Source organism: Rutidosis leptorrhynchoides, chromosome 11, assembly GCF_046630445.1.
Source record: "Rutidosis leptorrhynchoides isolate AG116_Rl617_1_P2 chromosome 11, CSIRO_AGI_Rlap_v1, whole genome shotgun sequence".
NCBI classification, from domain to species: Eukaryota; Viridiplantae; Streptophyta; class Magnoliopsida; order Asterales; family Asteraceae; genus Rutidosis; species Rutidosis leptorrhynchoides.
In genome coordinates, this window is record NC_092343.1 from 108921150 (window position 1) to 108943077 (window position 21928).

The 21928-nt window shown below is 32.7% G+C and overlaps 1 protein-coding gene across 1 annotated transcript; it reads left to right on the plus strand.

Annotated features, from left to right (window-relative positions):
* The first annotated feature begins 360 nt into the window (after positions 1-360).
* Positions 361-7242, plus strand: LOC139877066 (secretory carrier-associated membrane protein 1-like). Its single transcript, XM_071864473.1, has 13 exons — positions 361-643; positions 2047-2103; positions 2228-2332; positions 3128-3190; positions 3290-3323; positions 3702-3824; positions 4033-4095; positions 4194-4287; positions 4891-4936; positions 5020-5087; positions 5494-5542; positions 5833-5898; positions 6973-7242. The coding sequence occupies exons 1-13, from the start codon at positions 584-586 to the stop codon at positions 7057-7059; spliced, it is 915 nt and encodes a 304-aa protein (XP_071720574.1). The 5' UTR covers positions 361-583; the 3' UTR covers positions 7060-7242.
* The last annotated feature ends 14686 nt before the right edge of the window (positions 7243-21928 follow it).

The window sequence follows — 21928 nt, forward strand, 5'->3', positions numbered from 1 at the left end:
TTCATTTATACAAATATATGGTGGTAAATATAAATATATACTAGTATGTCATATGTCATAATAATAATAATATAATATAATTAATAATAATAATAATAATAATAATAATAAGGGGGCTGATTCTCACACACTGTTTTTTGATCCTCACACACCAATTTACTTGAATTCCTCCCTAATAATAGGGTAAAAGAGTATGTGAGGATCAAAAAACAGTGTGTGAGAATCATCCCCTAATAATAATAATAATAATAATAATAATAATAATAATAATAGAATATAAAGTCTTTGAAGATAGTATCTTTTTTTAAATAAAGGTAAATTATTCTTAAGATAAAGTAGTACGAAGAAAACAAAGGAAAACTCTCAAACCAACAAAAAGCCATCAATTTCAAAGTTTTTTCTTGTCGTTCCCATTTGCATTTTTTTTTCCTTAACAAAGAAGCCTCACAAGAAACACAGTTCTGCTAAAAATTCTTCAAACCTGTAAATCAAGCTTCAATCTTTTTCACAACCCACTAATTAAAAACACAATTTAAAGATACCCAGTAAATTTGTTCTTCTAATTATCAACAAATTAGTGTGAATGGCTGGTCGCTTTGATCCTAACCCATTTGATGAAGGGGATGAAGTTAATCCCTTTGCTGTAAGTTAATAACTTTAGCTTTAAATTAACTTTTCGTCTTTCATTTTGTGCTCGATTTAAATTAATGTAATTTCTTTTTATAAGTTTGAATGTCTTAATATTCATTTTATGTATGCTTCAGTCTAGGGTTTGTTTTGTTATGTTGTGTTGTTTAATTAGTAGTTATTAATTATTAATTTCAATTTGTAGTTGCGATTAAATTAAATGAATTTGGTTTTTTTTTTTAATTGTCTTGTTGGGTTCAATAGGTGGATGTGGTTTGTTTTCATTTGCTTGAACTGAACTGCAACTTATAGTACTAATAAATTTCCATTTTTGCTTCTAATTTTTTCATCTAACTCTATAATTCGTTACTTAAACCACTTTATGTGGTACTTAAACAATAAAAATTTGTATCATGATTACAAGTTGAATGTCCTTGATGCAATTTTGGCATTTTGGACGGTTTCTCTAACGCTTATGCAGTTTTGAAAGTTGATTCATTTTGTATAACAACTAGCTATACTCATGCTATGTCGCAAATACACCATCTTACAGGCGAATATTGTATATTGGAGAAATATTGTAGTAACTTTTTGTGTAAATTTACCTTATTTAATCACGGAATTTTCTTAATGTTGAATATTAAATAAACTTACTTGTTGAATATGGGAAGGTATTTATTGTAATATGATTACTATGCCTTAATCCTAATTTAGGACTTGGATGGTTATAGTTATGTTTGTTAAATCCCTATTACCGAAATAGAAATGAAGTAAAGGCTTTCTGCTATGCATTGTATTTCGCCCATATACGTTATGCATAGATATAACCAAGGTTGAACAACTCGGAATTACTCGAAGAGTACTCAGTCAAACTCGGGATAAGTGAAATTTCAGAAAATTGGAGAAAATTGGTCAAAACTCAGTCAAAGTCAAACTTGGTCAACATCCGAGTAGTCCTCGAGTTGTCGAGTACTTCCAAAATAGTCCCGACTGAGTACTTCCCGAGTACCGATATCTGCAACCATGGATATATCTCACATGTTTACCTTAGGACTAAATAACAGAATATGAATTAAATAAATTTTGTCCAAATATTAACTTCACGTAGCAAAATTAAGCATAGGCTATGAGTATTGTCTGATTATTGACCATATGCTTCTCTAAATTGATCATTTTGGTAACGGTTTAGTAATATACGCAAACAGTTTGCATAATAGGCTATCTAAAAGACATACAACATGTTGTTTAGTTGAAAGATTCCTCCAAAAATGTACTTTTAACGATCATACAAAATATATCACTATTATTATTATGGTCCGCAAGTTTTCTGGTATATCAAATTTTAAGGGCATTTAAGGTATGTGATTATTAGTCAGTGTCTCATCAAGTTCATTCATTTAACTGTTTCCACATAATCAGGATCAAAATAAAGGAGCTGGAAAGTCCAACTTTGGTGGAGGCCCATTTTACACGACAGTAAGTCTAAATATTTTTATTTTTTTGGATACAAGTGTTTGAATAAATATTTGGGCGAGTATAGCCACCCTATCCAAGTGACCCGTGTTATCGGTTATTTGTGTGATTGATTTTGATTGTGCAGAGTGTCCCTTCAGCTGCAAACTCTAGTCTTTCACCTCTTCCACATGAACCTGCAGACTTTTATGACCGAAGTGCCCCTGTTGACATTCCTCTTGATTCAGCTTCGGTACGTTTAACGTTATAGCATTAGATATTATAAGTTTGTTTGTGAATAAACGGTTACATGGCAAGGAAAATTTCTGTATATTAATATTTTTTTTCTCTATAATGAGAACAATGCTGTATCCCTTTCAAGTAGACATGTAAACGAACCGAACGAACACAAACGGAGCTTGTTCGTGTTTGTTTACAAAGGTTTTAATTGACAAACGAACGAACTTGAATGGATAAGTGAGCGGGTTTTTTTATTCATGTTCGTTTTTTAGGAGACTATCTTTGTTCATGAACATAAATAAACGAAAATTAATGATATATAAATTAGTGCACGATTTTAAGATTAGTGTGCAAAGTCAAACTTATAAATGACTTCCCTAATATGAATGACAATATCGATGAAAATATGAAATTAAATTATTTATATAAGACCGTTTAGATAAGCAAACTTTAAATGTATTATACAATGATTTTACATTTACATCAAGTTATATAGTTTACATACTATACTATAGAAATAAAATATATAAAAATAAAATGAATGGACGTTAATGAACATTCATGAACGAGTAAAAGATATGTTTATGTGTTCGTTTAACTAAACGAACGAAAAATCTTGTCTGTGTTTGTTCATTCAACTTGAAAAACAAACATAATCGAACTTCCCGGCGAACGGTTAACGTAATGTTTGTTGAACGCTTACAAGCCTACTTTCTACTATCGATTACCGATGATGTTTTAGATTAATATGAGTATCTGTATGCGATTAATGATGCTAATGTGTACCCTTGTTTTAAATGTGCTTAAGGATCTGAAGAAGAAAGAAAGAGAATTACAAGCTAGGGAAGCTGATTTGAAGAAGAGAGAAGATGTAATTATATCATCTTTACATTTATTTTTTCATAAAATATGTTTCACTTAATAAGTACACCACCAACTAAATGTGTGATATTTGATCGATGATTTGCAGATAGTAAAACGCAAAGAAGAAGCCGCCGCTCGAGGTAACCTTATTTTAATCCTTTGACCAAAAAAAAAAAAAAAAAAAAAACACTAAAACTATGGTTCTCATTTCCAGTGTTGTCACCGATTAAGAAGTAAAGATGCTACCTTTTTAACAAGCAGTCTTTGATGAAGGGTAGAATAGTCATTTTTGTAAAAAAAACTTGATGTATTTATTACTGGAGCATTCATTTGTAAACATCTTAAAATGAAATCGGGATTAGTTTTAAAGAGCATTACATTTTGGCTAGATTTAACTTTTGTACAACCATCAAGTTAAATGTACTATTTAAATATTTTGGAATTGATAAGTTTGTATTATAATACATCTGAAGTTGCTTTATGAATTGAGGAACTGGCATTTTTGCTTTGTGTTTCAGCTGGTATTGTGCTTGAGGAGAAGAACTGGCCACCGTTTTTCCCGATTATACATCACGATATTGCAAACGAGATACCAATTCATCTACAAAGAATGCAATATGTTGCATTTACGACATACTTGGGTATGCTGTTTTTTCTTATTGTATGTACTTGTTATTCTTATTCCTCGATCTTTTACATTTGTTTCCCTAGGTATGAATTTATGTCTCTCAAGTAAAAGAATTACTTAATTATTGAACTTTATTTGTTTACTTCGTTCTTTGAGAAACTGTCAAGATTCTTCTTGTACAATTATGTTCTTTAAAATGTTATGTCTATTGTGTTGAGCAGGATTAGTTCTTTGCCTTCTTTGGAACATTGTAGCAACAACAACCGCATGGATTAAAGGAGAAGGTATGTGTATATCAAGATTCACAATTTTTTTTACCATTTTGTTATGAGAATTATTCTAATTTAAATTCAAATGCTATTTTTTTTTGTTTCTGTTACAGACCCGAAGATTTGGTTTCTTGCTCTTATCTACTTTATATCAGGGGTCCCACTTGCCTATTTGTTGTGGTACCGGCCACTTTATCGTGCTTTTAGGTAAATCTTGGCCTTTTCAAAATGCTTACAAGATGTGAAGAATGAGGATTAGATAATTAGCTGTTATAATATGAGTTGTAGGAGATTGTGTGCGGATGTTCTTTTGCTATTTGAAATTGTAATAATCAGACAATCAATTGCTTTTGTGTGCTTTATTTGTCCGTAAAAACAAGGATTATAATAACACGGCCGATTCATTGGATCGATGAAAGACCCGAAAAGAAACAAAACATAGATTCGTTTGAAGAAAACAAAAGAGATATATCTTGTGAGATAGGAGTATAAGTTTCTCAAATTAGGCTAAATAAAAAGCAGGGAGTTAGGTAAATGCTATTTCCCTGCTTTTGATAACAAGTTTTTTTTTTTGCAGCTACTATGAACCTAATAATTTAACCCCTAATAATAACTGTGTTACTATGTACTCGTTTTTTGCAATTTGGGGAGTACTCGGTCAACTCGGTCAAAACTCGGTCAAACTTGGTCACGACTTGGTAGTACTCCCCGAGTAGCAAGATTTGCAACCTTGATCTAACTAAAAAGAAAACCTTTTTATCCAAACAACAAAAATAAGCATTGATCAAGTATGCTTTTTGACATTTGCAGGAATGAAAGTGCATTCAAGTTTAGTTGGTTTTTCCTATTTTACTTGGTAAGTTTTGTAACGAGCATTATTGCATAAATTGTGTTTAATATTTTCTTATGGACAGTGTCATGTTCTTTTCATACATTCAGGTTCACATAGGCTTTGTGATATTTGCTGCAGTTGCTCCACCTGTTGTCTTCAAAGGAAAATCTCTCACGTAAGTTTCTTATTATACATGTAACTTTCCTACTCTTTATTCAATCTTATTTCAGATTCAGTAGCAATAAAGATGAAGTTCCTACTAGTTTATTACTATATTTATAAATGGGTGAAATGTGTTTAAAGTTTATTAGCTGAAACAGAATGGGACAAACAATTGAAAGTGTACATTTGATGCATTAAACATCCAAAAATCTTGGGTTAAAAAAGTAGATTAGTAGCGAAAAAAGAAAGTTCTCTAATCATATTTCGCACACTAATTGTCAACCTTACCTATGCTGTTAAATATTATGTCGGTTTTTATCTCATGCCCAGCCTACCTATTTTGACACCTTTGTTCGATTCGTTTCACATCTATTTCATCTGTTTTTTAACGATTCGTTTTTGGTTCCCGTTTACAACAGAGGTATTTTACCAGCCGTTGATCTTGTAGGGAATCATGCTTTGGTTGGGGTAAGTTCCTTTTTTTTTTATTTTTTATTTTTGCTGTTTCTTGATGTGAAGAGTATATGTTTGGCCTGTGTTGTTATGTAAAACTATATCAGTCGAGGTAAAGGATTTCGGGTAATTATGCTAAAAATTAAAACCATGTCATACGTGTCTTTTGCTTTACAAAAAGCAACACATTTTTACACACATTTACTCTTAATGAGATCGATACAACATAAACGGGTCAAGACACTATTCTTTAGCATAAAGTTTTTCATCATTGTTTTTGTACTAATTGTATTCAACTGATTTAGATCTTTTACTTTGTTGGATTCGGGCTGTTCTGTCTTGAATCTCTGCTTAGCATCTGGGTTATTCAGGTTAGTATTTTTTGTTACTTTTTTTAACTACCCTTTAAATGCACTGGGAATGTAACAACTGGATTCGAAAACTTAAAAAGTTTAGAACTTTATTATGTAGATGTCACAAATTGGGCGAGTTGGGTAATGGGTCAAATTAAATCCGGATTTATATTTCAAATAAGTAGTTCTTTAGTACGGTTGCATTTGGGTTGGGTTGGGTAGGATTGTCATGTTAATATTATTTTTCCTTTTCTAAAAAAGTTGGAGCTTTAAAACATAAAAAATAGTACTATAAATATATAATAAAGAATTTTAAGACGTTATATTTATTTGAAAACACTATTGGGCGTCTTTCAACACGTTTGTCCTGTTTTCATCTTCTTGAAGTTCTAAAAAAATTACATGTTTTGACCCTTTAGAAATACAACCCATATACAACAACAACAACAATACCCAATACCACATGAGTGGTGTATGGGGGAGGTGAGATGTAGACAATCCTTTCCCTATCCGAGAATAAAGACAAGTCTTTTCTCCACCCAGAGTGACACACTCTCAAGAGTAGAGAAAGTCATCCCTCTCTTTATTCGACGGATAAAGAGATTGCTTCCGAGAGGACCTCCGGCCTTTAAGTAGAGAAAAGTTAAAAAAAAAAAAAATATTAAAATAAAAATAGTAATAGACGCTATGAAAATGGTAGAATCAAATTTTCATGGGTTTTAAATCCTGCTTGGAATTTAATTTAGGCTCTAAGAGTAAGTCAAGTCGCCAATAAATCGACGATTGTTGTCGACTCGTCGATTTATTGGCGACTTGACTTACTCTTAGAGCCTAAATTAAATTCCAACCAGGATTTAAAACCCATGAAAATACAACCCATACGACCAATTCAAACATCATGCATTTTGTAATGTTATACTTAACAGTTATGCATCAATTAAACATGTATGTTTGTCCTGTTTTCATCTCCTTGACGCTCTATATAAATTACATGTTTTAACCCTTTAGAAATAAATTACAACCAAAATGACCAATTATTTATAGCAATTGAGTCAACATGCGTTTTGTAATGTTATGTTTGCATTTATGCAGCAAGTATACATGTATTTTCGAGGAAGTGGGCATGCTGCTGAGATGAAACGTGAAGCTGCTAGAAGTGCAGTACGAGCAGCAATTTGAGCATGTCATTTTAGCCATATTTTATTTTACTTTCATTATACCATTATTATCATTGTTCTTTTTTTGTTGCAATTGGATTTACCAAAATTTATGTGCGGATACAAATTTTGTTTTGTATTTCCAAAAAGTATGTAAAATGGTATTATGACAGTAAATCTACTAATTTTGATATGTTCAACTTGATGTTTACACTGGCAGATATCATAGTATTATCTATTAACACTAAGAAATCGAATATTTGACTCATTCAAATTGTTCGAGGAGTGTTGAATCTTTGAAAGAACTAATGTTATAACGTGATTTCGCAGTGGCCTTGTTGGAATAAGTATGTAATTTACCGAATTTAAAGGCTTATGATTGGAGCAAAGTAAATGTAGTGGTAGTGGGGTTCACATGCAACATTAGTAGTCTGTTATTATTTAAGAAGTTAATTGAAAATGGATACCATGTATTCTTAGTTATTGGTTAGTAGTATTTTTTTTTTTTTTTTGAAAGTCAACTTGTTGGCATTAAACCATTCCAAGGTAGCCCAAGTGGTTGGGCCCTGAAATCCTTGCAAGAGGTCTCAGGTTCAATTCTTGGGGTGGCCAGAGAAGGGTTGGAAACAGTCAGGGAGTATTTTTGATGAGCTGCATACACTAGAGTATGAGGTAGGTGTCACACCCTCAAATATGGACCAGGGGTAATTGTGACCAATCATATCATAACACAGTTGTATAAGCGAGAACGACTCTAAATGAGACGTTTTATTTATTAAATAAACAACGGAAGCATTATTCAAAGTTTTACATCATAAGAGTACAGTAAATGGAAAATGTTTTAAACAAAATGATAAATATGAATGATGGACTCCATGCAAGCAGCAAAGCATACATCAATCATCTAGTAGCAAGTAGCAGCTAGCTCAATCATCACCTGAGACAAAATACGCTTAAAGTGTCAACCAAAAAGATTGAGTGAAATTCATAGGTTTATAAATAATATCCAAAGTTTTAGACCGCAAGATTTAGTTTAAAGTTGATCAATATAGATATATCAATCTAAAAGTGTTGCTGCAGTTTGTAATATCGCTACTAAACAATTTACCCTATGACACCTTGTACTGTCAGTGTCGTGGAATCATTATTATGTAACCAAAGACCAACGGTCGAATGGTTAGAGACGTTACTCTCAATAGGCCTACTTACAATAATTAAGTTTGCATTTAAACGTAGCAATTGACGATATTACGGTAGGGATTTAGCATGAATCAAAGCATGACAGCATAGTTAACAATTTAGTACTTGTGTCTAAGCGTAAAACAGTTATAAAGCAAGCATATATCTCACCCCAAAAGTTATAAAACAGTTATGAAACAGTAAAAAGTGGGGCTATGAAGTTCACCTTAGTAGCACACGAAAGAATTGAACGGAAGGACGTGACCGAGATCTCAACCTAGAGATAGAACGTATGATCAGACATTGCCTAACAGACAATAGTATATAGTACTATATTGATAGTAATGGTTCACTAAAGAATTTCCATTTTCGGAAGGTTACTATTTATGGAAAATTTCCACTTATAGTAATTTTCCAATTTTAGAAAGTTCGGGTTAATCTTTAGCAAGATGTTGTACAACTCTACTCAAACTTCGTTGCTATCAAATAAGTAAGGAATGACCAGATGTAACCGGGGGCCCAGGATTCTTGACCAGAATCTAAGTCATGGCATTCGAGATCCACAAGCTTACCCATAAATGGCAACCTAGACATCATTCACTTACGACCGTGAGTAGCGATGAAGTTCACATGAATTATACATTATCTTTGATTAATCTTCACTTTAGGTGTATACACACAACGAATTATTAATGTACTTAATAATTATATATGTGATAATATAACCCAAGTTTTATTTAATATTTAGTTATTATACCTTAGTATGTCTTATATATATTAAATATAATTACCTTTAAATAAATACCTAAATTACTTCAAAAATAATAGTGTTTTATTAATCGAACATTATTCAAAAATGTCTAAATAATAAATTAAATATCTAAAAATTACATACATAATTTTTATAGTCTTAGTTAATCATATAGATTAGTAGAAAAATTTAAGAAAACGTTTTTATTATATTTTTGTATTTATTTTTGTTTTTACCCTTAATGTATTCACAAAACAATTTTAATTCTACATAATTACTAAATAAACCCAAATAATTATTTTTATAATTTTTATAAGTTTCTATCAGTCTAATAACCTGTAGAAAAATATTAAAAAAAAATATTTTTTTTATTTTTTTATATTTATTCTTAATTTACCTTCGAATTACATAATAATAGAGTTTAATTATATAATAAATACCAATTCGACCCAAGTAATTATTTTTATAATTTTTTTCAGATCTATATAAGTTTTAAAAATTCAGAAAAAAATTATATATATTTTATTTTTAGTTAAAAGTATTTATTACGAATTTTACATTGTTTTTACATTTAAACACTACATAATTCGTATTTAATTATAAATAATATTCCATAAATTATCAAAATTATTTTTATACATCATAACACTTATAATACTAATTATAACATATAAACATAATTAATTTCAAATTTTACAAAGAATATACAATAAATATAAATATAAATGACAATATTGAAAAAAATTAATAAAAATAGAAAGTACCTCAAATTTTCTTCAAGGTTTTGAGAGAATAACTTAAGTTTTTGTGTTTGGCAAGAAAAAATGAATGAGGAGCCATGTATTTATAGGTAAAAAATGGTTGATGAAAAGAAAAAAAAAATAATAAAATAAAGGTGTCAATTTTGACAAAATAATAAAAACATGTTAAAAATATTTTTAATAAGTTTTTGTTTTTGAAAATATTTAGTCAAAATTCATGGGCTCATTATTTAATTTTTAAAAAAAATCTTATTTCTTTTTTTTATATAAGCTAAAAATATAAATAATGATTAAAATAACTTATCATTTAATTAATAATTATGTTACATATAGTTTTATATATAATACACATTAATATTAATATTAACTAAAGTTATTTTATATAATTAGTATAAACTTTAGTTAACAAAACGTGTCGACGAAAAAAAATATTTAATCAACGTCGAATTTAATCATATATTAAGTATGGATAACAACCCTAGGGGCAAATTAGTCAATTCAAGTATGAAAATATGAGGGTTGTTATAGTACCTACCCGTTAAAGAAATTTCGTCCCGAAATTTGACAGAGATCGTCATGGTTGATAATAAGTATGTTTTCATGACGGATATGAGTTGTAAAATAGAGTTTTATCACTATTGTGTAATAAAACAATTTGATTACGTGAAGAGTATGAGTGAAGCTATCGTAAAAAAAAATGAAATGAGGAAAATAAAGATTTGTTTTAACTCTTGACGTAATTAAAGTTGATTTTCGGAATTCAAGGGATTTAAAGAAAATCTTTATAATCTATATAAGATTTGATTCTCCGGTAATTAAGAAAATTAAAATTGCCTTGATTGCTGTGTCTGGAATTTTGCTATAAATTAGCTTCCTCTTTTTCATTATCTTCACCACTTCTGTACTTTCTTTCTCGATTCATACTTTCAAAGATTGTGAAAATGCTCCATCCAGTTCTTATCCTGGATATTTGTCTGACTATCGTTTCTGTCATTCTTCTTTTTCATTTACCCCCAGAGAAATCTGTTTACTTCTACAATTACCTTGGGGTTACAGTGTTTTTAATTCTCCCGTGTCTTTATGTTGCTATACGCATTGATATACACGGTTTGTAATTTCCGTGTTGTTATCGGGCTTTATATTTTCCCTTATATGTCGGAGCTCTATGCTCTTGTTTTTCCTTTCCGACTTCAAGTCAAGCGAATAATGGTCCAGAATTCGTAGGTACGAAGTTTCGAATGATCATAAAATACAAAGCAGAAGGAAAGGTAATAGTACGATTTGATTTGTCAAATTACCAGAATTACTAAGGATAGAACTATCAAGAATATATGTTCTTGATATGTTCAGAGGTTAAGTAGAATGTAAAAGTCATGTAACATGGCAAATGATGATTATAAAATCTATGAATCATAATCTTCCATTAAAAATTTAGCATGACTTACTGTAATATAATTACGTTGGCCTGACGTCATTATATTATACTAACTCATGCTTCAATTCCCAACACTACTTCAAATCATTCAAAATTTAAACTTGTATGTTACAGAAATATAGAAACTAAAACAGTTTCCTTTATTATGTAACACAGATAGTGCGAAGTGATAAATAATTTCGAACAAGAATAGTTATGAAGGTATCTTTAGAAATATGGAGGATATTTATAACGAAAGATACGATGATATCTTAGAATTTTCTAAGATCAAATGATAACGAGGAAAACTCTTCTATAAGGATTTAGAATGCGTAAGGAGATCTTTTGTGGTTTTTATCAGAAATCGAATAATCTAGATTCTTTGATTACAGGTTTAGTCCTTGTGATTTGTCCACGGTCTCCTTCATGGTTTGCTCAATCTGTTTTTCAGTTCCAAATCTGAGCTTTTTCAATACGTCATTCTTTATCATCAAACTTTTGGCCATTAAGGCCATCTATAGCTTTTGCTGCTTCGTCAGCATTCTCAAGGTTAACGAATCTGAATCATTGATTATCAGTCCGAGGTGTTTTCAAGAATTTTGAATTTAAAGTGTTTAAGCGTAAGATGCATCCATCAATGGATCTAACGGTTGACGAAGAAATGTTGTGATTTTCAAAAGTAAGGAATGGTAAGTTCGGTGGTTTGATGTGATAATTCATCATAGAATATGAATGAATATAATTCATGAATATAGTGATCTTTAAGAAGATAACACTTGCTAAAGCTTTACTTAAATTCCGATATGTCAAAATCAGAATATATAATTGAATTTGTATAAAAATGGTTGTTCTTTAGTGAACGGATACATATGTGGATGTAAGTAGTATAGTTAATGACTGTTGAATCAGAATTGAAGAATGTACGGTGTAACATATTAATGTGAGATATAAATATTTCTCGGGTATTACCTACCCGTTAAAATATTTTCACCGTCAACAGTTTGTACAACAGAATATTTAATTACAATCTTTATGAAAATATACGTACATATATATTTTTTTCAGATGTAATAATGGATTTAATGAGTTAATATAATATTAAACTCATTTGATTTACGGTTGAAATGAGAATTAATAATCTCCAAACCTTAAAGATTTCATAATTGTCGCGAAATATTTCGCTAATGAAGTTATGAATCAATATTTCATCGTTCATTGTTATTGATATATCTCGGTATATGATGTTGGTGCTCGTGGATTTCTTGTGAAATTCACAAGGCACGAATAATGTTTTCTAGAAAGTTTTGAGTACATTAAAAATGGAAGTGTAAAATCAAACATGTATTTGAATAATACACTTGATTTATTATGAAAAATGGAGTTTATTGTGCTGAAGCAGTGATTAACGATTGTTAAGTCATTAACGAAGAATGTACATCATATCATATTAGTGATATGAATTAACCGAGTAGTATTTACTAGTTAAGATTCACACGTAATAGCTTAGTACGAAAAGATTTATTATTGTTCCAAACCATATATATATAAAGTATACATATATAATTCTTCAGGAAGAATGAGTCAATACATCTTAACTCATTGTTACTAATATTCCTTGGTATCTATGGGGCGTATGATGTTAATGTTTGAGGTACTGAGTGTGATGTTGAGGCGTGGAATGCAGATGTTGTTGTTGGTGAAGCTGATGCTGTTGGTGGTGATGTTGATGGTACTGGTGGTGCTGGTTGAAATGTCCCGTTCTTATTGATTAAAAACGTTCCATATTAATTGATTTCGTTGCGAGGTTTTGACCTCTATATGAGACGTTTTTCAAAGACTGCATTCATTTTTAAACAAACCATAACCTTTATTTCATCAATAAAGGTTTAAAAAGCTTTACGTAGATTATCAAATAATGATAATCTAAAATATCCTGTTTACACACGACCATTACATAATGGTTTACAATACAAATATGTTACAACAAAATAAGTTTCTTGAATGCAGTTTTTACACAATATCATACAAGCATGGACTCCAAATCTTGTCCTTATTTAAGTATGCGACAGCGGAAGCTCTTAATAATCACCTGAGAATAAACATGCTTAAAACGTCAACAAAAATGTTGGTGAGTTATAGGTTTAACCTATATATATCAAATCGTAACAATAGACCACAAGATTTCATATTTCAATACACATCCCATACATAGAGATAAAAATCATTCATATGGTGAACACCTGGTAACCGACATTAACAAGATGCATATATATAAGAATATCCCCATCATTCCGGGACACCCTTCGGATATGATATAAATTTCGAAGTACTAAAGCATCCGGTACTTTGGATGGGGTTTGTTAGGCCCAATAGATCTATCTTTAGAGTTCGCGTCAATTAGGGTGTCTGTTCCCTAATTCTTAGATTACCAGACTTAATAAAAAGGGGCATATTCGATTTCGATAATTCAACCATAGAATGTAGTTTCACGTACTTGTGTCTATTTTGTAAATCATTTATAAAACCTGCATGTATTCTCATCCCAAAAATATTAGATTTTAAAAGTGGGACTATAACTCACTTTCACAGATTTTTACTTCGTCGGGAAGTAAGACTTGGCCACTGGTTGATTCACGAACCTATAACAATATATACATATATATCAAAGTATGTTCAAAATATATTTACAACACTTTTAATATATTTTGATGTTTTAAGTTTATTAAGTCAGCTGTCCTCGTTAGTAACCTATAACTAGTTGTCCACAGTTAGATATACAGAAATAAATCGATAAATATTATCTTGAATCAATCCACGACCCAGTGTATACGTATCTCAGTATTGATCACAACTCAAACTATACATATTTTGGAATCAACCTCAACCCTGTATAGCTAACTCCAACATTCACATATAGAGTGTCTATGGTTGTTCCGAAATATATATAGATGTGTCGACATGATAGGTCGAAACATTGTATACGTGTCTATGGTATCTCAAGATTACATAATATACAATACAAGTTGATTAAGTTATGGTTGGAATATATTTGTTACCAATTTTCACGTAGCTAAAATGAGAAAAATTATCCAATCTTGTTTTACCCATAACTTCTTCATTTTAAATCCGTTTTGAGTGAATCAAATTGCTATGGTTTCATATTGAACTCTATTTTATGAATATAAACAGAAAAAGTATAGGTTTATAGTCGGAAAAATAAGTTACAAGTCGTTTTTGTAAAGGTAGTCATTTCAGTCGAAAGAACGACGTCTAGATGACCATTTTAGAAAACATACTTCCACTTTGAGTTTAACCATAATTTTTGGATATAGTTTCATGTTCATAATAAAAATCATTTTCTCAGAATAACAACTTTTAAATCAAAGTTTATCATAGTTTTTAATTAACTAACCCAAAACAGCCCGCGGTGTTACTACGACGGCGTAAATCCGGTTTTACGGTATTTTTCGTGTTTCCAGGTTTTAAATCATTAAGTTAGCATATCCTATAGATATAGAACATGTGTTTAGTTTATTTTAAAAGTCAAGTTAGAAGGATTAACTTTTGTTTGCGAACAAGTTTAGAATTAACTAAACTATGTTCTAGTGATTACAAGTTTAAACCTTCGAATAAGATAGCTTTATATGTATGAATCGAATGATGTTATGAACATCATTACTACCTTAAGTTCCTTGGATAAACCTACTGGAAAAGAGAAAAATGGATCTAGCTTCAATGGATCCTTGGATGGCTCGAAGTTCTTGAAGCAGAATCATGACACGAAAACAAGTTCAAGTAAGATCATCACTTAAAATAAGATTGTTATAGTTATAGAAATTGAACCAAAGTTTGAATATGATTATTACCTTGTATTAGAATGATAACCTACTGTAAGAAACAAAGATTTCTTGAGGTTGGATGATCACCTTACAAGATTGGAAGTGAGCTAGCAAACTTGAAAGTATTCTTGATTTTATGAAACTAGAACTTTTGGAATTTATGAAGAACACTTAGAACTTGAAGATAGAACTTGAGAGAGATCAATTAGATGAATAAAATTGAAGAATGAAAGTGTTTGTAGGTGTTTTTGGTCGTTGGTGTATGGATTAGATATAAAGGATATGTAATTTTGTTTTCATGTAAATAAGTCATGAATGATTACTCATATTTTTGTAATTTTATGAGATATTTCATGCTAGTTGCCAAATGATGGTTCCCACATGTGTTAGGTGACTCACATGGGCTGCTAAGAGCTGATCATTGGAGTGTATATACCAATAGTACATACATCTAAAAGCTGTGTATTGTACGAGTATGAATACGGGTGCATACGAGTAGAATTGTTGATGAAACTGAACGAGGATGTAATTGTAAGCATTTTTGTTAAGTAGAAGTATTTTGATAAGTGTATTAAAGTCTTTCAAAAGTGTATAAATACATATTAAAACACTACATGTATATACATTTTAACTGAGTCGTTAAGTCATCGTTAGTCGTTACATGTAAATGTTGTTTTGAAACCTTTAGGTTAACGATCTTGTTGAATGTTGTTAACCCATTGTTTATTATAACAAATGAGATGTTAAATTATTATATTATCATGATATTATGATATATAATATATCTTAGTATGATGTATATACAGTTAAATGTCGTTACAACGATAATCGTTACATATATGTCTCGTTTCGAAATCATTAAGTTAGTAGCCTTATTTTTACATATGTATTTCATTGTTAATACACTTAATAATATATTTAGTTATCATTTAACATAATTAACCAAGTGTATCAATATCTTAATATGATTCATATGTACCTAGTAAGACGTTGTTATAACGATAATCGTTATATATATCGTTTTCGAGTTTCTTAAATTAATAGTCTCATTTTTATGTATATAACTCATTGTTAAAATACCTAATGAGATACATACTTATAATAAAAACATGTTAACTATATATATAACCATATATATGTCATCGTATAGTTTTTATAAGTTTTAACGTTCGTGAATCACCGGTCAACTTGGGTGGTCAATTGTCTATATGAAACATATTTCAATTAATCAAGTCTTAACAAGTTTGATTGCTTAACATGTTGGAAACATTTAATCATGTAAATATCAATCTTAATTAATTTATATAAACATGGAAAAGTTCGGGTCACTACAGTACCTACCCGTTAAATAAATTTCGTCCCGAAATTTTAAGCTGTTGAAGGTGTTGACGAATCTTCTGGAAATAGATGCGGGTATTTCTTCTTCATCTGATCTTCACGCTCCCAGGTGAACTCGGGTCCTCTACGAGCATTCCATCGAACCTTAACAATTGGTATCTTGTTTTGCTTAAGTCTTTTAACCTCACGATCCATTATTTCGACGGGTTCTTCGATGAATTGAAGTTTTTCGTTGATTTGGATTTCATCTAACGGAATAGTGAGATCTTCTTTAGCAAAACATTTCTTCAAATTCGAGACGTGGAAAGTGTTATGTACAGCCGCGAGTTGTTGAGGTAACTCAAGTCGGTAAGCTACTGGTCCGACACGATCAATAATCTTGAATGGTCCAATATACCTTGGATTTAATTTCCCTCGTTTACCAAATCGAACAACGCCTTTCCAAGGTGCAACTTTAAGCATGACCATCTCTCCAATTTCAAATTCTATATCTTTTCTTTTAATGTCAGCGTAGCTCTTTTGTCGACTTTGGGCGGTTTTCAACCGTTGTTGAATTTGGATGATCTTCTCGGTAGTTTCTTGTATAATCTCCGGACCCGTAATCTGTCTATCCCCCACTTCACTCCAACAAATCGGAGACCTGCACTTTCTACCATAAAGTGCTTCAAACGGCGCCATCTCAATACTTGAATGGTAGCTGTTGTTGTAGGAAAATTCTGCTAACGGTAGATGTCGATCCCAACTGTTTCCGAAATCAATAACACATGCTCGTAGCATGTCTTCAAGCGTTTGTATCGTCCTTTCGCTCTGCCCATCAGTTTGTGGATGATAGGCAGTACTCATGTCTAGACGAGTTCCTAATGCTTGCTGTAATGTCTGCCAGAATCTTGAAATAAATCTGCCATCCCTATCAGAGATAATAGATATTGGTATTCCATGTCTGGAGATGACTTCCTTCAAATACAGTCGTGCTAACTTCTCCATCTTGTCATCTTCTCTTATTGGCAAGAAGTGTGCTGATTTGGTGAGACGATCAACTATTACCCAAATAGTATCAAAACCACTTGCAGTCCTTGGCAATTTAGTGATGAAATCCATGGTAATGTTTTCCCATTTCCATTCCGGGATTTCGGGTTGTTGAAGTAGACCTGATGGTTTCTGATGCTCAGCTTTGACCTTAGAACACGTCAAACATTCTCCTACGTATTTAGCAACATCGGCTTTCATACCCGGCCACCAAAAATGTTTCTTGAGATCCTTGTACATCTTCCCCGTTCCAGGATGTATTGAGTATCTGGTTTTATGAGCTTCTCTAAGTACCATTTCTCTCATATCTCCAAATTTTGGTACCCAAATCCTTTCAGCCCTATACCGGGTTCCGTCTTCCCGAATATTAAGATGCTTCTCCGATCCTTTGGGTATTTCATCCTTTAAATTTCCCTCTTTTAAAACTCCTTGTTGCGCCTCCTTTATTTGAGTAGTAAGGTTATTATGAATCATTATATTCATAGATTTTACTCGAATGGGTTCTCTGTCCTTCCTGCTCAAGGCATCGGCTACCACATTTGCCTTCCCCGGGTGGTAACGAATCTCAAAGTCGTAATCATTCAACAATTCAATCCACCTACGCTGCCTCATATTCAGTTGTTTCTGATTAAATATGTGTTGAAGACTTTTGTGGTCGGTATATATAATACTTTTGACCCCATATAAGTAGTGCCTCCAAGTCTTTAATGCAAAAACAACCGCGCCTAATTCCAAATCATGCGTCGTATAATTTTGTTCGTGAATCTTCAATTGTCTAGACGCATAAGCAATCACCTTCGTTCGTTGCATTAATACACAACCGAGACCTTGCTTTGATGCATCACAATAAATCACAAAATCATCATTCCCTTCAGGCAATGACAATATAGGTGCTGTAGTTAGCTTTTTCTTCAATAACTGAAACGCTTTCTCTTGTTCATCATTCCATTCAAATTTCTTCCCTTTATGCGTTAATGCAGTCAAGGGTTTTGCTATTCTGGAAAAGTCTTGGATGAACCTTCTATAGTAACCAGCTAGTCCTAAAAACTGGCGTATGTGTTTCGGAGTTTTCGGGGTTTCCCACTTTTCAACAGTTTCTATCTTTGCCGGATCCACCTTAATACCTTCTTTGTTCACTATGTGACCGAGGAATTGAACTTCTTCCAACCAAAATGCACACTTTGAAAACTTAGCGTACAATTCTTCCTTTCTCAATACTTCTAACACCTTTCTCAAATGTTCACCGTGTTCTTGGTCATTCTTTGAGTAAATAAGTATGTCATCAATGAAAACAATGACAAACTTGTCAAGGTATGGTCCACACACTCGGTTCATAAGGTCCATGAACACAGCTGGTGCATTTGTTAAACCAAACGGCATGACCATAAACTCGTAATGACCATAACGTGTTCTGAAAGCAGTCTTTGGAATATCATTTTCTTTCACCCGCATTTGATGATACCCGGAACGTAAGTCAATCTTTGATTAAACAGATGAGCCTTGTAGTTGATCAAATAAGTCGTCGATTCTCGGTAGTGGGTAGCGGTTCTTGATGGTAAGTTTGTTCAACTCTCGGTAGTCGATACACAACCTGAATGTACCATCTTTCTTCTTGACAAACAAAACAGGAGCTCCCCACGGTGATGTGCTTGGTCGAATGAAACCACGCTCTAAAAGTTCTTGTAATTGGCTTTGCAGTTCTTTCATATCGCTGGGTGCGAGTCTGTAAGGAGCACGAGCTATTGGTGCAGCTCCTGGTACAAGATCTATTTGAAATTCAACGGATCGATGTGGGGGTAATCCCGGTAATTCTTTCGGAAATACATCGGGAAATTCTTTTGCGACGGGAACATCATTGATGCTCTTTTCTTCAGTTTGTACTTTCTCGACGTGTGCTAGAACAGCATAGCAACCTTTTCTTATTAGTTTTTGTGCCTTCAAATTACTAATAAGATGTAGCTTCGTGTTGCCCTTTTCTCCGTACACCATTAAGGGTTTTCCTTTTTCTCGTATAATGCGAATTGCATTTTTGTAACAAACGATCTCCGCTTTCACTTCTTTCAACCAGTCCATACCGATTATCACATCAAAACTCCCTAACTCTACTGGTATCAAATCAATCTTAAATGTTTCGCTAACCAGTTTAATTTCTCGATTCCGACATATATTATCTGCTGAAATTAATTTACCATTTGCTAATTCGAGTAAAAATTTACTATCCAAAGGCGTCAATGGACAACTTAATTTAGCACAAAAATCTCTACTCATATAGCTTCTATCCGCACCCGAATCAAATAAAACGTAAGCAGATTTATTGTCAATAAGAAACGTACCCGTAACAAGCTCCGGGTCTTCCTGTGCCTCTGCCGCATTAATATTGAAAACTCTTCCACGGCCTTGTCCATTCGTGTTCTCCTGGTTCGGGCAATTTCTAATAATGTGGCCCGGTTTTCCACATTTATAACAAACTACATTGGCATAACTTGCTCCGACACTACTTGCTCCGCCATTACTCGTTCCGACACCATTTGTTCCTTTCGTTCTATTAACCCCTGGTCCGTAGACCTCACACTTCGCCGCGCTATGACCATTTCTTTTACACTTGTTGCAAAATTTGGTGCAGAACCCCGAGTGATTCTTTTCACACCTTTGGCATAGCTGCTTCTGATTGTTGTTGTTGTTGCGGTTATTATTGTTGTTGGGATGATTGTTGTAGTTGCTGTTGTTGTTGTTGTTGTTGTTGTTGTTGGGCCGTTTGTTGTAGTTGCGATTGATGTTGCGATTGTTGGGATAATTGTTGCGATTATTGTTGTAATTGCTGTTGTTGTTGTATTGGTGATTCTTATCACCGTTTTCCTCCCACTTTCTTTTGACTTGCTTCACATTGGCCTCTTCAGCAGTCTGTTCTTTAATTCTTTCTTCAATTTGGTTCACGAGTTTGTGAGCCATTCTACATGCCTGTTGTATGGAGGCGGGCTCGTGTGAACTTATATCTTCTTGGATTCTTTCCGGTAATCCTTTCACAAACGCGTCGATCTTCTCTTCCTCATCTTCGAATGCTCCCGGACACAATAGGCACAATTCTGTGAATCGTCTTTCGTACGTGGTAATATCAAATCCTTGGGTTCGTAACCCTCTAAGTTCTGTCTTGAGCTTATTGACCTCGGTTCTAGGACGGTACTTCTCGTTCATCAAGTGCTTGAATGCTGACCACGGTAGTGCGTACGCATCGTCTTGTCCCACTTGCTCTAGATAGGTATTCCACCATGTTAACGCAGAACCTGTGAAGGTATGCGTAGCGTACTTTACTTTGTCCTCTTCAGTACACTTACTTATGGCAAACACCTATTTGACCTTCTCGGTCCACCGTTTCAATCCGATCGGTCCTTCGGTTCCATCAAATTCCAAAGGTTTGCAGGCAGTGAATTCTTTGTAGGTGCATCCTACACGATTTCCTGTACTGCCAGATCCAAGGTTATTGTTGGTATGTAGCGCAGCCTGTACTGCGGCTATGTTTGAAGCTAGAAAAGTACGGAATTCCTCTTCATTCATATTCACGGTGTGTCGAGTAGTCGGTGCCATTTCCTTCAAAATAGTTAAATGGAACAAGTTAATCATACAGAATATTAAGAGTAGTTAATAGTATTTCGTAGCATAATATGAACTCATTTATAAAAGCTTTTTCTTCATATTAGCGTTTTATAAGTTTAAATTCGGGTAGTACCTACCCGTTAAGTTCATACTTAGTAGCTAATATACAATTCAACTACTACAATTCTATATGAAAAACTGATTATAATAATATTTCGCGTTCAAACTTTTATACAATATTTTACAAACTTACAATACCGCTTATTTTACATAAAGCATGAAATATAGCACACAATAACTTTGATACAAGATAGTTGTGAAGATAATTCTAGCTAGTACACAAGTCGTTCAGCAAAGGCAATAAAGACACGTAATTCATACGTCCAGAAACAAGTCATGCATTCTGGTTTTACTAGGACTACTTCCCATCCTTGGTCTTGTGCAACATAACCGTTATGGCCGTTGATAAGACAGCGTGTTGTAACGTCGTCAAAGGGACGAGGGTTACGTAATGTCCAACAGTCCCGTAATAATCTAAAAACCTCATTTCTTACCCCAATTACCGACTCCGTCACTTGTGGAAACGTTTTGTTTAATAGTTGTAGCCCGATGTTCTTGTTCTCACTTTGGTGAGAAGCGAACATTACTAATCCGTAAGCATAACATGCTTCTTTATGTTGCATGTTAGCCGCTTTTTCTAAATCACGAAGTCCAATATTCGGATATATTGAGTCAAAATAATTTCTTAACCCGTTGCGTAAAATAGCATTTGGGTTCCCCGCAATATATGCGTCAAAGTAAACACATCGTAACTTATGGGTTTCCCAATGTGATATCCCCCATATTTCAAACGAAAGTCTCTTATAAACCAAGACATTCTTGGAACGTTCTTCGAATGTCTTACAAACTGATCTCGCCTTAAATAGTTGTGCCGAGGAATTCTGGCCGACTCTAGACAAGATTTCATCAATCATGTCTCCGGGTAGGTCTCT